The 17,862-nt window shown below is 36.6% G+C and overlaps 1 protein-coding gene across 1 annotated transcript; it reads right to left on the bottom strand.

Annotated features, from left to right (window-relative positions):
- Positions 1-7,891: 7,891 nt before the first annotated feature.
- On the bottom strand, positions 7,892-9,676 carry LOC126950246 (14-3-3 protein epsilon-like). Its single transcript, XM_050783533.1, has one exon. It carries the CDS (start codon positions 9,430-9,432, stop codon positions 8,842-8,844), a length of 591 nt encoding a protein of 196 aa, XP_050639490.1. The 5' UTR covers positions 9,433-9,676; the 3' UTR covers positions 7,892-8,841.
- Positions 9,677-17,862: the final 8,186 nt, after the last annotated feature.

Below are 17,862 nucleotides of genomic sequence, written 5' to 3'. Positions count from 1 at the left end.
TGATAAAATTTCCTAAAAATTATTTTGCTGTCATCAATTATTTAAAAACACAGAATTTGCTATCCGATTTAAATAAAACATGTGGAATTTCACTTTCATAATATCTATTTGTTTTTTAGATGGAATCTCACTCTGTTGCCCAGGCTGGAATACAATGGTGCGATCTCGGCTCATTGCAGCCTCTGCCTCCTGTGTTCAAGCAATTCTCCTGTTTCGACTTCTAAAGTAGCTAGTAGTCATGTGTCACCATGCTCAGCTAATTTTTTGTTGTTGTTGTTTTTTTTTAAAAGACAGGGTTTAGCCATGTTTGCCAGGCTGGTCTTGAACTACTGACCTCAAGTGATCAGCCTACTTCAGCCTCTCAAAGTGCTGAAATTACAGGTGTGAGCCACTGCACCCAGCCTGTCTCAATTTTTTTTTTTAATTTCCTGGTGCTAAGAACTATATGTTGTTCTCAGTTCAGGGTCCCCCATGATTTAATAGTCCCAAAGCATGTCTCTCACTACTTAATTTTAATTTTACCTTTATACAGGAAAACATTTTCTTTTTTTTTTTTTTTTAAGATGGAGTTTCACTCTTGTCTCCCAAGCTAGAGTGCAGTGGCATGATCTCGGCTCACTGCAGCCTCCGCCTCCCAGGTTCAAGCCATTCTCCTGCCTCAGCCTCCTGAGGAGCTGATATTACAGGTGCCTGCTACCACGCCTGGCTAAGTTTTGTATTTTTAGTAGACAGGGCTTCACCATGTTGGCCAGGCTGGTCTCGAACTTCTGACCTCAAATGATCTGCCCACCTCGGCCTCCCAAAGTGCTGGGATTACAGGTGTGAGCCACTGTGCCTGGCCAGGAAAACATCATTTTTCTGAGTGTATGCTTGTGTGACTTCTATTAGCAAGCATATCACTCAGGGTTATTACTTTTGAAAAAATATATACATATTTTGAGATGGAATTGTGCTCTTGTTGTCAGGCTGGAGTGCAAGGTGAGATTTTGGCTCACTGCAACCTCTGCTCCCAGGTTCAAGGGATTCTCCTGCCTCAGCCTCCCCAGCAGCTGGGATTACAGGCATGTGCCACCACACAGGGCTAATTTTGTATTTTATTAGAGACGGAATTTCTCCATGTTGGTCAGGCTGGTCTCGAACTCTTGACCTCAGGTGATTCGCTCTCCTTGGCCTCCCAAAGTGCTGGGATTACAGGTGTGAGCCACCGCACCCAGCTGAATAATTTTTCTAAGCATGCTTTTAAAATTTATTTTTAATTGAAGATAACATTGTACAAGTTTATTATGCACAACAAAAGGTTTCAAAGTACATATAGATTGTAAAATAATTAAATTTAGCTAATTAACAAATGCATTATCTAAGTTATTACTTTGTGGTGAGAACATTTAACATCCATTATCTTTGCCCTTTTCAAGACTGTACAATCTCATAAGTAACTATAGCCACCTTGCTATTTAAAAAACAGCATTAAGTTTATTTCTCTGATAAAATTGTAATTATATTCCTTTTGGCCAAAATTTTTTATCCTCCTCTCCCCTCTAATCACTTCAGCATTTAGTAACTATTTTATATTTTATAACCATTTTAGTCTCAATAGTGCATAAGGGTTTCCTTCTCTCCACATATTGCTAACACTTGTTATCTTTTGTCTTCTTGATAATGACCATGCTAATTTAAGTAAAGTAACAACTATATTACTTTTACATTTCCCTGATGACTAATGATTTTGAGAATGTTTTCATACACCTGTCAACTATATATATATCTTGTTTTGAGAAATATCTATTCAGGTTTTCACTCATTTTAAAATTGGGTGATTATTATTATTATTTCTGCTGTTGCGTTGAGTCCCTTATATGTTTTAGATGTTAACCCCTTGTCAGATGCACAGTTTGCACGTTTTCTTCCATTCTGTAGTTTTTTTTTTTTTTTTTTTTTTTTTTTTTTTTTTTTTGAGACGGAGTCTCGCTCTGTCTCCCGGGCTGGAGTTGCAGTGGCCGGATCTCAGCTCACTGCAAGCTCCGCCTCCCGGGTTCACGCCATTCTCCTGCCTCAGCCTTCCGAGTAGCTGGGACTACAGGCGCCGCCACCTCGCCCGGCTAGTTTTTTTTTTTTTTTTTTTGTATTTTTTTTTAGTAGAGACGGGGTTTCACCATGTTCACCAGGATGGTCTCGATCTCCTGACCTCGTGATCCACCCGTCTCGGCCTCCCAAAGTGCTGGGATTACAGGCTTGAGCCACCGCGCCCGGCCAGTTTTTTTTTTTTTTTTAGACAGAGTCTCGCTCTTGTTGCCCAGGCTGGAGTGCAGTGGCGTGATCTCAGCTCACTGCAATCTCTGTCTCCCAGGCTCAAGTGATTCTCCTGCCTCAGCCTCCCCGGTAGCTGGGACTACAGGCACCTGCCACCATGCCCAGCTAATTTTCTGTACTGTTAGTAGAGAGGGGCTTCACCACGTTGGCCAGGCTGGTTGCAAACTCCTGACCTCAAGTGGTCCACCACCTCAGCCTCCCAAAGTGCTGGGATTACAGGCGTGAGCCACCACACCTGGCCTGTAGTTTGTCTTTTCACTCTGTTGATTATTTTTTATGCCATGTAGAAGCTTTTACTTTAACATTTTAGCAACTTTTTTTTCTGTTTTCTGGCTTATACAAAGGTGAGACATTTTGCTCTCACTGCTTTTATGAGCTTTTTCTTTGTGTTGGTGTTATGAAGTTTGACCTTTTTTTAAATTAAGGTTTATTTTATTTAAAATTGACATATAATTGTACACATTTAAGGATACAGTGTGATATTTCAGTGCATTTATTCATTGTATAATAGAACCAGAATAATTAACATAGCCATTGTTTTCAACATTTGTTATTCCTCTGTGCTGATAACATGCAAAATTCTCTCTTCTAGCTAACTTAACCTATATAATAACATATTATTATTAGTTATAGTCACCCTACTTTGTGTAATATAACACAAAAAATTATTCTTTCTGTTATTTTTAAATTTTTTTAAATTTTTTTTTTTTTTTTTTTTTTTGAGACAGAGTCTCGCTCTGTTACCCAGGTTGGAGTGCAGTTGCACAATCTGCTCACTACAACCTCTGCCTTCAGGGTTCAAGCAATTCATGTGTCTCAGCCTCCCATGTAGCCGGGATTACAGGCACTCGCCACCATGACTGGCTAATTTTTGCATTTTTTGTAGAGACAAGGTTTCACCATGTTGGCCAGGCTGGTCTCGAACTCCTGGCCTCAGGTGATCCACCTGCCTCTGTCTCCCTCCCAAAGTGCTAGGATTACATGTGTGAGTCACCATGTCCTGCCTATTCTTTCTTTTAAATGATAATGTTGCATTCATTGGCAAACCTGTTTTCATCTCTTCCTCCCCACATCCTTTCCAGCCTCTGGTAACCACCATTTTACTCTACTTCCATGAGATCAGCTTTAAATTTTACATAAAAATGATATCATGTGGTGTTTGTCTTTCTATGCTTGGCATATTTTACTTAACATAATGTCCTCCACGTACATCCATGTTGCTGTGAATGACAGATTATTATGTTTTAGAAAAAACAGTATGTAGATTCTTCCAAAAATTAAAAATAGAACTACCCTATGATTCAGCAATTTCAATACTGGGTATATATCAAAAGGAAATAAAATCAGTATGTCAAGGAGGCAACATTAATTACTACCATGTTTATTGCAGTACTAATCCTAATAGCCAGACTATCACTTTACTTAAGAATGCTTTAATCTCTTTTTGATATATTACACTTCTAAACTTTTAAAGGATTTAAAGGTTTTCAGTTTTAGAAGCTATTTAATCACCAATTCTTTAAATATTTCATTTTTCATATAGTCTAGTAAAGCAATTAGATGTTCATTTCTTCTCAATCCAATCTTCATATATGTATAAATATATTTCATTCTCTATTAATTTGCCTCCTGTAAAATATGTAACTACATCAATTTTGCTTAGTATTCTATTTTATTGGCCTCTTGTCAGCTCAGTGTATTTTAATATGTAACCCATACGTTGTACATTACACTGCTTCACCACATTTGTAATAGCTTACTTTCAATTTGCTTTTTTTTCAGATATGACTTGAGAAGCTTATAGTTTTTTTTTTTTTCATTGCCCATTACTTTGGTTTTCTGTTTTTCCATTGTATTGAAAAATATTTAAACATAAGTCAAATATCTGATGTTTATGTACCATACAATTTCTTTTGACCCTTCATCTTGGTAGTTTATATATTAGTGTGCAAGTTATATATTAGTGTGCAACATAATATATAACTTAGTTTTCACATATGGAAGATATCATACTTGGAATGTCTCCAGTCTGTGTGTTTCTTTGCTGATTCCATTTGCCTTGTTGGAAGTTGAACGCACATGAATCTGACATTCTTGTGATTAGTTCTGTCTGAATAGAGCATGTGCTTCTTAAATTGACTACTCCTCTGGATTATTCCTTTTATTTACTCCTGGTCCTGGGAATTTCTCATATTTTTCTTCAACTATATTTAGCATAATATGGATTGTTTTAACTTCTCGACAATTTTAATTATCTGTATTAAATGTTTAAAATATATATTATTTTCCTGAAAAGCATAAATAGCAACAGTTGCATACATTAGTAAAATATGTCTCATAGATTGTCTATGACATAAAATATCATCTCGTGCAAAATCTCAAGGTTTTTCGTGTAGAAGACCTCCTTCCCAATACATCACATTGTAATAATTTGTGAAGTGTGATTATTTTTACTACTATGTATGTATTACATATGTATTATGCACAAATTTCAGAAACACTCCAATGAATATATAGCCAGAATTACTGTTTTATATAATATAAAGCTAATATGGGTTAAAGCATTTACCTTAATTCAGATTTTTTCTACAATTACCATTCTCTCTCGTTAGCACTTTCCTGATATCAAAAACATAATATGGATTTAGATTTTTTATTTAATCCAGAAGATGTTGAAAATGGTTCTAAATGGAGTTTACATGTGGCCAGATAATACTTGTTAATTACCTTTAACTTTTTTTTTTTACATTTATCGATATATAAAATAAACTAAAAGTGTATATATTTAGGATTTAGAATATGATGTTTTGAGACATGTACACATTTTTTAATTACCTCGGTTAAGCTAGTTAACGTATTTATCACTTTCCATACTTTATGTGTTTGCATGTGAGTGGGTATGGTGAGATTACTTGAGATTTGATTTTGAAAAAATTTGAAGTATACAGTATTATTAACTATTGTCACCAGTCTATATGTTACCTTCTCAGCATTTATTTTATAGCTGAAAGTATGTATATTTTGACTGATACCCTGTCATTTCCTGCCACATCCTGGCCTGTAATAATTATTATTCTTCTTTTCCTATGACTCTGAGTTTTTAAAGATTTCACATAAATACTTGTTTTTTTGTATCTGGCTTATTTCACTTAGCATAATGTCTTCATGGTTCTTCAATGTTGCTGAAAAAGGCAGAATTTTCATCTTTATTAAAGATAAATTACATATACATATATATTTATTATAGTTTCTTTACATATTCATCTATATATGCTAAGTAGTAACCTCTCTATCAAGTTATTTTCTCTATATTATCATTCAAATATAATATTGTTTTGCATTTACTATTATTAAAATTAATTTCCTGTCTTTAAAAAATTTTCATAAAGTTTATGGGGTCAATTCAATCTGCCCTCTTGATAAAAGCCAAAGTTATATGTCAGTTTTACTAATTTGGATTAGATTGAGATTTTTATTGCCTCAAATAATAAATATAAGCATTAAGGATAAAAATATAATTATATTCTTCATCTTACAACAAAGAAAACTTTGGGTTATTTATTGGACAAAAGACTTACTCTATATTATTATTTCTATTTTTGTGTCACCTAAACATTTATTACACATAGAATACCACAAAATAGGAATAAATAAATTGGTAGTCACAAATTATGAAAGTAAAATTAAGAAATAAGATATACTTCCCAGAGACTGTTTGTAACAAAAATAAATGAAATATGTTTTAGGTGATGCATATTCTAATTCCTCTGATTTGATTATTATATATTATATGCTTGTATCAAACTATCACATGTACTACATAAAGATGTGCCACTATTATGTGTCTGTAACAATTAAAAATAAAAAAAGTCTATATGAATATATATGTATATATAAACAATCACGTAACAAGTAAAGTATTAATTAAAATATTTCCACAAAGAAAAGTTTAGGGCCTGACATCTTATGTGTCAAATTCAATGAATATTTAATAAATAATATCAATTGTTTAAAAAAACTTTCAAAAATTGAAAAGAAATTTATACTTTCTAACAGACAACATTAGAACTATTATACAATAAAATAAAGTATACAACAAAAATAAAAAAGTTCTCCAGATTGAAAAATAACAAATAAAGATCTTTTTTGCAGATGATATAATTTTCTATATAAAAATACATAAGTTCAATAAAATATCCCTAGAACTATAAACAAGTTAATTAATGTCACAAAATGAAAGGTCAGAAAACAAAATTAAATTGCAGTTATAGATGAAATAAATCAACAATGAAAATGAAATAAAAATATATTTATAATAGCAATAAGCAGAAATGTTAAAGTTTTAAAAAGAAATACAAATATGTTATACTCTATTTTTTAATTCACAAAAATCATAGAACTGAATAAATTAACGTACATTAAATAATCAAGTTTTAAATCACCATTTTTAAGATTAGAATATCTCACAGGTTGATCTACAGATTCAACAAAATATCTTCAAAGTTTTAACTATTTCTAATGGAAATTGACAAGTTCTTCCCAAAAACAAATATAGATAAGCTGGGCTTGGTGGCTCATGCCTATAAACCCAGTGCTTTGGGAGGCTGAGGTTGGAGGACTGCTTGAGGCCTGGAGTTGAAAACCAGCCTGGGCAACATAGGAAGGTACTGTGTCTACAAGGATAAAAAAATAAAATTAGCTGGATATGGAAGCGCATGCCTGTAGCCCCACCTACTTGGGAGGCTGAGGGGGTGGAATTGCTTGAGCACATGCGTTTGAGGTAACAGTGAGCTTTGATTGATCCACCTCACTCCAGCCTGAGTGGCAGAGTGAGACCCTGTCTCTAAAAAAAGATTTAAAAAACAATATAAATGTGCACAGAATACCAAATACACAAAACAGTTTTTAACAAGAAAAATAAAACAATTTATACTTTTTGATATGAATTCTTATTATCTAGGATAGATTCATGTAATTAATAGAATATATTTGAAGATGCAGCCGGGTGTGGTAGTTCATGTCTGTAATCCCAGCACTTTGGGAGGCTGAGGTGGGTGGACCACCTAAGGTCAGGAGTTCGAGACCAACCTGGCCAACATGGTGAAATTCCATCTCACTGACAAATACAAAAAAATTAGCCAGGCGTGGTGGTGCATACCTGTAATCCCAGCTACTTGGGAGGCTGAGGTAGGAGAATCACTTGAACCTGGGAGGTGGAAGTGGCAGTGAGCTGAGATCCCACCATTGCACTCCAGCCTGGGCAACAGAGCAAACGTCTCAGAAAAAAAAAAAAAAAAAAAAAAAAAAAATCCATTTAAAAACACGTTCATTTATGGCAAATTAACATTCACAAAAGTTCCAAAAAATTTCAGTGTGGAAGAAACATCTTTTCCAAGAATGTTTCTAAGAAAATTGGCTATAAACATTTAAAATAAGAAGTCAGATTCAAATCAAACACATACTGAAATACTTAATATGAGCTGTAAAGCTAAATGTAAGAGCTAAAATGACAACTTTTTTACAAGAAACACAGAAGTAATTTTTTATAATCTTGTATTCGATAATGATTATTTATTTTTTACATTTAGGTTTGTTTTATTTAAGTTTAATGTTAATTCCATGCTGTGTTTCAGTAAGAACAATACAGATTCTGTATCTGTGGCTCCAGTCAGATATCCAGTAGTACAAATTAGCTTCAAGTTACATATACTGAACAGAAGTGATTGAGCTAGCAGAGGGGAGGAGTGAGGGGAAGCAGGTAGGGGGAGGGAGAAGGAGTAGAAACAAATAATTGAACATGCATGCAGGCTTTTCCACACCACCTGCAACCCTAACCCGCTTCAGTGGGAGAGTAAAAGTAGGCAAGAATGAGCAGCCACGATTGTTGAACTGTTATTAGCACCATGCTTTTCAGCAACATTTCTGTAGAGTTTGAAAAACTTTTTACAGCAAAACCATTTCAAAACTCCCTCCCCAAACAATCTTTAACCATGTCAAGCTAACACCGAATTACTTTCAAACATTGGTATAAAATACGGTTGAAACAATTAGAAAAACGAAAAATGATACCACTTATGTCTCTATAGTGTGATTAACATCTTCCTTAGACGCTTGCATCATCTAGAAGCATCACCTAATGGCTTTCAAACGTAATTTCCATTTCTAATGGTAATCTTGCCACATCTGGCACGGGGACAATACAGTAATGCTGAAAAAGCCTCTATGCAGTCCTGTTAGTGTCTTAAAGAACCTAAAAGTTGGGACCAGTAAAATCCACAGAAATTCACTCTTGCCTTTAAGAATTTTTGAAAACTGTTAAAAAAACAAAAACAAAAAAGCAGGGCAGGAACCTAAATTCTGAGGCCAAATGTGAAAGTCAGATTTGGCGGTTCTTAGGGACAATCGGGAGTTTCCAAGGGACGGGATGGGGAAGAGTGGGGTGGTCAGGGATGGTTTCTCTTGTTGGTTTTTATGTCTCACTGATTTTCATCTTCCACGTCCTGCAGCGCTTCTTTATTCTGTTCTTCATCATCACCCTGCATGCCTGAAGTCCATAGTGTCCTTATAGCTTTCTTCACTCAGCATATCCAGTTCTGCAATTGTGTCATCAAAAGCTGCTTTTGCCAACCTGCAGGCATAGTCAGGGGAATTAAGAATTTCGTAGTAGAATACAGAAAAATTGAGAGCAAGACCTAAGTGAATAGGATGCGTTGGTGGAAGTTCTGTCATTGCAATATCACTAGCAGCTTTATAAGCCGCTAGGCTGTTCTCCACAGCCTCCTTCCTGTCATTTCCTGTGGCAAATTCTGCCAGATACCTGTGGTAGTCCCCTTTCATTTTATAATGGAAAACTTTGGACTCGCCAGTGTTAGCTTCTGGAATGAGGTTTTTGTCCAGTACATCCAGAACGTCACAGCAGAGTAACTTTAGCTCAGTCTCAATCATTTGCCGATATTCCCAAATCATTTTTAGCTTGTCTTCTCCTTTTTCTTCTTTCTGTTCAATGCTGCTGATTATTCTCCAGGAGGCTCTTCTAGCTCCAATCACATTCTTATATGCAATAGATAGGAGGTTTATTTCTTCAACTGTCAGTTCCACATCCATCCCTGCTACTTTCTTCATTGATTACACCATTTCTTGGATGATACTGCGGGTTCAGTTCCAGAGCACGCTGTATTGCGCAGCCTGCTTGGCCAGCTTTGCCTGGTACCAAATCCCCTCGATCATCCACAGCAGCAGCCGCTCTTACAGGGTCTGCGAGACGGATGTAAGCGGATAGTGTCTCTGACTGTCGCTCCGCTGCTGGGCAGCAAAAATGGCGGCACCTCAATCAGGGACTTTGCCCTGCGCAGGCGGAAAACTGCTCAACTCTATGGCAACCGCTCCCTGGCAACTAATGATTTCTTAAAAAAACACAACAAAAAAGCACAATCAAGAAGAAACTGATAAACTTCATCAAATTGAAAAAACATTTTTTTATACACCAAGAAGAATATGTAATCTAAACTGCATAATGAGAGACAATATTTCAAATTATCTATCTTTTTAGGCTCTAGTATCTGGAATACAAACAAAACCAAAACAAACTCTTATATGTCAATAATAAAAGGACAAATTACCAATTAAAAACGGTCAAGGGACTTGAATATATGTTTCACCAAAGAAGATATACAAATTGCTAATATGAACATAAAAATATGCTCAATATATTTTGCTATTAGGAAAATAAAAATCAAATCACAATGAGATAACAATGAACAAACTATACTGGCTATAGCAAAGAGACAATAACAAGTGTCAACAAATGTGGAAAGTATGGAATTTCTATGCATTGCAGCTGGAAAGGCAAAATAATGCAGTCATTTTGTAAAACAATTTGGCAATTCTTCAAAATTTTAAACACAGAATTGCCACATGGCCCTGAAGTATTTTTCCACACATGTATGCAAAGGAAATGAAAACCTAACGCACACAAAGACTTGTATGTGAATGTTCATAGCAGCAATGTTTATAAGAGCCAAAGGGGAATACCATCGAAATATCCATCAGCCAGTAAAAAAAATGTGTCATATTTATGCAATAAAATTCTTAGCAATCAAAGGGAATTAAGCAATAATCCATGCTACATTGGAAATAAACCTCAAAAATAGTAAACGAAGTGAAACAAACTAGGTTTTAAAAAGACTACATAATTTATAATTCCACATATAAGAAGAGTCCATAAAAAGCTCATTGATAGACAGAAAATAAACTAATGGATGTCTAAGGCCTGGGTGATGGTGGAAAGTGAATGAAAACAAGACAGATTTTACTCAGGGATGATGAACATATTTTAAAGTTAGTTGTGATAATCTATATATAACTCTGTTAAAATATTAAAAACAGGCTGGGCGCGATGGCTCATGCCTGTAATCCTAGCACTTTGGGAGGCCCAGACAGGCAGATCATTTGAGGCCAGGATTTTGAGACCAGCCTGACCAACGTGGTGTAACACCCATCTCTATTAAAAGTACAAACAAATTAGCTGGGCGTAGTGACACATGCCTGTAGTTCCAGAGGCTCAGGTAGGAGAATCGCTTGAACCGGGAGGTAGAAGTTACAATGAGGCGATCCCGCCACTGCACTCCAGACTGTGCGATGGAGCAAGACTCTGTCTCAAAAAATAAAATAAAATAAAATAAAAAATAAAACATTGATATTTACAATGAAAATGTCATTGTATTATATAAATTATATCCCATTAAAGCCTATCAAAAACAAGCATGCCATAAGTGTTAAAATAACTTCTGACTTTAGGCAACCCAAGTAACAGACTCTTAGCACCAAAGTTATTTCTGCTGATTTAATAAATATTAAAGAAAGAAGAAGAAGATACTTTAAATACCACAAGAGGACACAAGTGCAACCAAAAACATTATAGAGGTTTCGTAAACAAAAAGAAAACAGTTTTTAAGGAGTATTTATGGATAGGAACCACCTGGTTTTACTAGACTAGGAGAGTGAAGTGATTTACAGAAGAGTACTCTAACTCACAGATTGTTACAAATAAGTAATGATGTCATCATAGAATGAGGAAAAATTAAAAATTAATTATTAACTAAAAATATTTGGAGAAGCAATCTAACATAAAGTTGGTTGATGGCACCTGTCTCTGCAGTTAGAGTAGCCTATTGCTAATGCAAAAGCTGCACATTCATTGCTTCTTCAAAACCAATCTTGATACCCAAATCTGATACTAATCTCTAAATTTATTACTATAATTTATGAGAAGATATTTGCCTATTTTTTATTACATAACGTGGCTAATGTTCAGTATTTGAAGGTTTTTATTAAAAATAACCTTAAATTTTTTATTTAAAACTCATTATGGAAATTAAAAATGTAAACAAAGATATAAAAATTACACAAAAATTCCTGAGTACCCATCATAAGGCTCCAGCCATTTTTTTTGTCTTTCATTTTCAATTATTAACTCCATTTTTTTTGTAAAATGTTAAAAGTAAATATAAAAATCTGTATTGTTAAATTTGTAGAAATTTTGTACCTCTAACAAAAAAAACAAAACAATGAAAATATTACTATGATTCCTCATAAACTTTTTTTTTTTTTAAGACAGAATTTTGCTCTGTTGCCCAGCCTGGAGTGCTGTGGCGCGATCTCAGCTCACTGCAACCTCCACCTCCCAGGTTCAAGGGATTCTCCTGCTTCAGCCTCCCAAGTAGCTGGGACTACAGGCACATGCCAACAAGCCCAGCTAAGTTTTTGTACTTTTAGTAGAGATGGGGTTTCACTATGTTAGCCAGGATGGTGTTGAACTCCTGACCTCGTGTTCTGCCTGCCTCGGCCTCCCAAAGTGCTGGGATTACAAGTGTGAGCCACCACGCCTGGCCAAAAATATTTTTAAATATATATTTGTGTATATATTTATGGAATACATGAGATATGTTGATACGGACATGCAATATATAATAATTACATTTTGGAGAATGAAGTGTCCATCCTCTCAAGCATTTATTCTCTGCATTACAAATAATCCAATTATACTCTTAGATATATTAAAATGTGCAATTAAATTATTATTGACTATAGTCACCCTGTTGTGTTATATTAGGTCTTTTTCATTTGTTTTACTTTTTGTATTCATAAACTATCCCCACTTCTTCCCAACCCCCCACTCACCACCCTCCCCAGCCTGTAATAACCATCCTTCTACTCTCTATCTCCATGAGTTTAATTGTTTTAATTATTAGCTTCCACGAATAATTGAGAACATGTAATGTTTGCATTTCCTTTCCTGGCTTATTTAACTTATCATAATGACCTGCAACTCATATTATTGCAAATTGCTGGATCTTATTCTTCTTAATGGATATGTAGTATTCCATGGTGTATGTACCACATTTTCTTTATCTGGTCTTCTGTTGATGCACATTTAGGCTGATTCCATGATATTGCTATTGCAAATAATGTTGCAATGAACATGTGTGTATGTGTGTCTTTATGATAAAATAATTTATATTTATTTGGTTATGTACCCAATAATGAAATTGCTGGGTCAAATGCTGCTTCTGTTTGTAGTTCTTTGAGAAATCACCACAGTGCTTTCCACAATGTCTGGACTAATTTATATTCCCATCAGCAGTGTACAAGCATTCCATTTCCACTATTCCAACATTTTGCAGCATGTTACTTTTTTGTTTGTTTGTTTTTGTTTTTGAGATGGAGTCTCGCTCTGTTGCCAGGATGGAGTGCAGTGGCACAATCTCAGCTCACTGCACCCTCCATTTCCCAGGTTCAAGTGATCCTCCTGCCTCAGCCTCCCAAGTAGCTGGGACTACAGGCATGTGCTACCATGCCCAGCTAATTTTTGTATTTTTAGTAGAGATGGGGTTTCACCATGTTGGCCAGGATGGTCTTGAATTCCTGACCTCATGATCAGCCTGCCTTGGCCTCCTGAAGTGCTGGGATTACAGGTGTGAGCCACTGCACCCGGCAGCAGCATCTGTTACCTTTTAACTTTTTAATAATAACCTTTATAACTGGTGTGAGATGGTATTTTATCCACTATCTAATATTTTAAATAATGTGCAAAAAAGGAAACAAAACCAGGTTATTCAGTATCAACAGTAACAAAAATTACAGCATATCTGTACAACTTGGCATCAAATAAATGTTACATTGCATGGTAGTTGTGAAAACATACATGTAGATAAAATATTTAAAAAAGGAAAGGGCTCAAGATGGTAAATTTGTGACATTGGATGTCAGTTCTCCTTAGAAAGAACAATATTGTGAACTATTAATTATACCTCCAATAGAATATCAAGGAAAGAACACTGGAACCTAATTGAGAACTCACAGAAAAAATCTGAGGAGCCAAAGGAAAAGGAAGCAAGAGGCCAGCTCAGCAGAGAGCTGCTAGGAACCTGGAGGGCCTCAGCATCGCTGAGGACAGGTAAGTGGGGAATGTTTCCAGCCTGCATTTCTCCTGTGGACTGCCACAGAGTTGTGGGAGAGCTCCTTTGTTCTCATGAACCCTGACACTAACACGGCTGTTGACTTCAAGAACTCTTGAGGGCATAGCACCAGACTGGGGACTCATACTATGCTACTCACTTTCCACCAAGATGCAAGTGGTTGTGTCAGGATGCCACTGGGAAAATACAGGTATCAGGGGACTGACTCCAGCCCTGGGAACCTCAGTTCCCCTATCTCTGCATCTCAGGAGCTGCCGCTGACATTGGCCAGTGCCAGCTTGGAGGGCTGCAGTGGCCCAGGGTTGGCTGGACCCAAGAATGATGCAGTTTCCCAGAAGTTTAGCCCTACAGAGTGCTGCTCCCGGGAAAGGGGAGAGTTCAGTGAACCAAGAAGGCAAAACTGGGACAAAAGAAAAAGCATTCTACTTTCAGAGTCCAAGAGCTGCCTGCTTGGGACTGAGAAAAGTAACTTTGCTCTCAACAAGTGCGAAAACTGTCCTCACACTGCAGATGAAGGGTGAAATGCCCTCCCACCAGTTGCACAGCCTCTGTGCAGTGGCTCAGGCACAGCAAATGAGACCCCTCTTTTCCCTTCGCACACCACTGCAGGCACAGCCTCTACTACTGCCACAGGAAGTTGGGGTAGGTGAGCATCTTGAGCTGTGAGTGGTGACTGCAACCCAACTGGCAGCATGGCCTTCAAGCCTAGGCTTAAAAAAAGGGTACAGGGCCCGGTGTGGTGGCTCATGCCTGTAATCCCAGCACTTTGGGAGGCTAAGGCGGGCGGATCACTTGAGGTCAGGAGTTCGAGACCAGCCTGGCCAATATCGTGAAACTCCGTCAATACTAAAAATACAAAAATTAGCTGGGCGTGGTGGCGGGCACCTGTAATCCCAGCTACTCAGGAGACTGAGGCAAGAGAATCGCTTGAACCCTGGAGGCAGAGGTTGCAGTGAGCCGAGATCACGTCACTGCACTCCAGCCTGCACATCACAACGAGACTCTGTCTCAGGAAAAAAAAAAAAAAAATTTAACTAATGAGCTCCCTTCCAAACCAACATAATCACATTTTCTTACAAGTGAGATCTGGAATAACAAATAATTTATATGCACCTGAAAGTTTGAGAGGCAATGCTTAGCTAAGTGGCTCTCACCCCAAACTTCCACTTAAGAGCATCTGGCCAGTTTGAAAAAATGCTGATTCTACCTGTTGTTCTGGGTGGAATCGTTCATGTCGTTCTAATTAATTGCCCCATGTGATTCCAAGGTGAGGCCAGGGTAAAGCACACAGGCTCCCGAATTCTTTCAGGAGAGCTGAAAAGCTTTCAGCTTTTTCCCCAAAGGGAGATCACAGAGGCTGCTCTGCTTGTGTTTGGTAGGGGGCTAGTCAGTTTGGCCTATATTCCCATAGCTGTAACAGAAACCACTGGAGTCTGTGGCAAGGAAGAGTACTAGAGGGCAGAAAAACGAGAAAGTCACAATTTCATCTTTATATAGCTGGTCGTTGTTTCTGAATTCTACACAAAGGCCAGGAGGAGAGAACATTTTCAGCGCTTTAAGGTCCTTCTGCCTGTGGGTGTGGTGGTACCAGGTAAAAAGTTTGTCCTGATGCCTTTACAGACACATTCTCAAGATGAAGGTGAGATTTGTTCGGTTAATCTCTCCTAAGAAGGAATCAGAGAAGAGAGAAAAAATGGCCGATTCTCAGATAAGTGTGTCCCAGGTCAAAAACTGTGTCCACTTCTTCTTCTAGAATGTCATGTCTCTAGAATTGCAGTCATTTCCATTTCTACTTCTGATGTTTCTGCCTAACAAGATTATTTTAACTACCTTTTTCCTTTTCTTCTCAAGACAGTGAAAGGACCTCTTTAAAATAACTCTCCCCTCTATACCAGAGCCTTATCTTCATTCTCTCCATCCAGGCTTCTTACATATCACAAATAATTCTCACCTTGAATTTATACTCTGAAACATTGAAAGTTTCCTTTTGTAGACAGATCACTCTGGGCAGGTGGGGATATAAAACATTTTTGGGGGGATGGTGCTGGGTCCTCAGATATCAGTGAGTGAGAAAAGTACACTGTTTATGTTCCATCTGGATGCTCCATTAGTTCTATGAAGAACATAACTTTTAAATGCACACTTAAAAAGGATGGAAGTAATTGCCTGGGATAATTCAGAAGGTAGGAAAAGGGATTAATTTTTAAAAATGTGCCTTCTAGGATGCTAAAGAGGGAGTACTTAAATACACTATTACAAATTACAAAATATGGGAAACATATGTAGCTTGAATTTTACATAAAATTGATGTTTTTTGTGATTAAATTCTGATTATGGTTAGGTTTTTCGGCCAGTAATCTTGCAGAAGTCATGTTGAATCCTCCTATATGTATCAGCACCTGATACCAATTTGTCCCGATAGTTTTATTCACTTGGTTAAGGTGCTCTCTAAAGGATTCCTCCACCACAAAGTTACTTTTTCTTTGAACTCTATCATTAGCGGGTATCTTGGAGAGACTTTCTGATCAGTGTGCATAAACAATCACATTTAACCTGGAAGTGCCCCCTTCTTATTAGTTTCTCTTTGTTTCTACCTTGCTTCAGAAAATGAAGGTTGTCATCTTTGTTTACCGGTCTTATACACTGGGATAAAACCCAGGTTCTGTCACTTACTAGATGTTTTACAAAATATTTTTCTTAGCTAGAATCATCGGGATCTTTGATGAGTTTGTTAGCAATGCAGAAACTCAAGTCTCATCCCGGGTCTCTTGAATTAGAATACGCATTTTAACAAAACCTCCAGTTTACTGATGTACACATTAACATATGAGAGGTACCTTCTAACTTATTGTGACTTCTCCATATGAGAACTATATACAACTTACTCTGTATAATGTAAATACAGCACTCAAAACTGTATATGCTTGTGTTTATGCCATGAATCGTATGCTGCATCATTCAGAAAACTATAGTACCTACACTGGCTTTGTGGATCTTACTTCATTCTCTTTCCTCAGAATGAGGGAAAACATTAGAGAATCTTTCTGTATTAAACAGTATCTTCTTGGGTAATTCAAGTCTCTCATGTAAAACAGAGTCAACTCTCTTAACTCTCAAACACCTACAGTCAAATTAAGAATTCTGCCCATGGCCACTTGCTCTGTGTGTGTGTGTGTGTGTTTTTAGAAACTGCTACCATTGAAGGATGTGGCCATAGAATTATCTTAAAAGGAGTGGGAATGTCTGAATCCTGCTCAGTGGAATTTATGTAGGGATGTGATGTTAGAAAAATACAGATACCTGGTTTCCCTAGGTGAGAATAACATCTCCCTGGAATTCCTAATACACCCTAAGGTTTCTATTTGCTCCCTTTGTAGAATGATTTTGGGAGTTTTTCCTCACTTAAACTATTTTTAGATCAATACTTTTGAGGAAAACTTGAAGATTTTTTTGGAATAAAGAAAGAAAATCTTCAAGATGTTTTATCTTAACAGAAACCTTCCCCTTTCTTCAGCTAATCTGTATCCTTCACTCTAGATTAGTAGAAATCTAGAAATTCAGTGGCATAAAATATTGTTGCCCAAATATTGAAATCCAATATTCATCACGAATTTTAAATTCAATAGTGTTGGATAGTAGAGCTAAGGGCCCAGAAATGTAAAATATGTTTTAAATATTCTAAAGGTTCTGTCAGAAAACAGTATTTAGAAATTAATTTTTTAGAATATTTTATAATATTCTCTCCTCTTTACTGAACATAGTGTTAGGTTTGTAATTGGAGGATCCCAGCAAGTCATGTTACTTTTTTCTAACAAAACAGGTCTTGCTGTCTCTAATCTGATCTCCTGCCTTGAGCAAATAAAAGAGCCCTGGAATGTGAAGAGACATGAGACAGTAGTCAAATACTAAGGTAGGTAGGCATGAATGAAGCAGATAACACAGACCAGAGGTACAAAGGGCAAAAAGAATGCCAGACCTTAAAATGTGATATGGGGCACTCTGCTTCAACGGAAATGTTTCCTAAAAAGCCACTTTTTCCTCTTGCTCTCAAATAGGAGCATCTTCTGTCCCATAC

This window comes from Macaca thibetana, chromosome 3, assembly GCF_024542745.1.
Source record: "Macaca thibetana thibetana isolate TM-01 chromosome 3, ASM2454274v1, whole genome shotgun sequence".
NCBI classification, from domain to species: domain Eukaryota; kingdom Metazoa; phylum Chordata; class Mammalia; order Primates; family Cercopithecidae; genus Macaca; species Macaca thibetana.
Note: the sequence above shows the minus strand (reverse complement) of the source record. Positions and strands in the feature narration are given on the sequence as shown.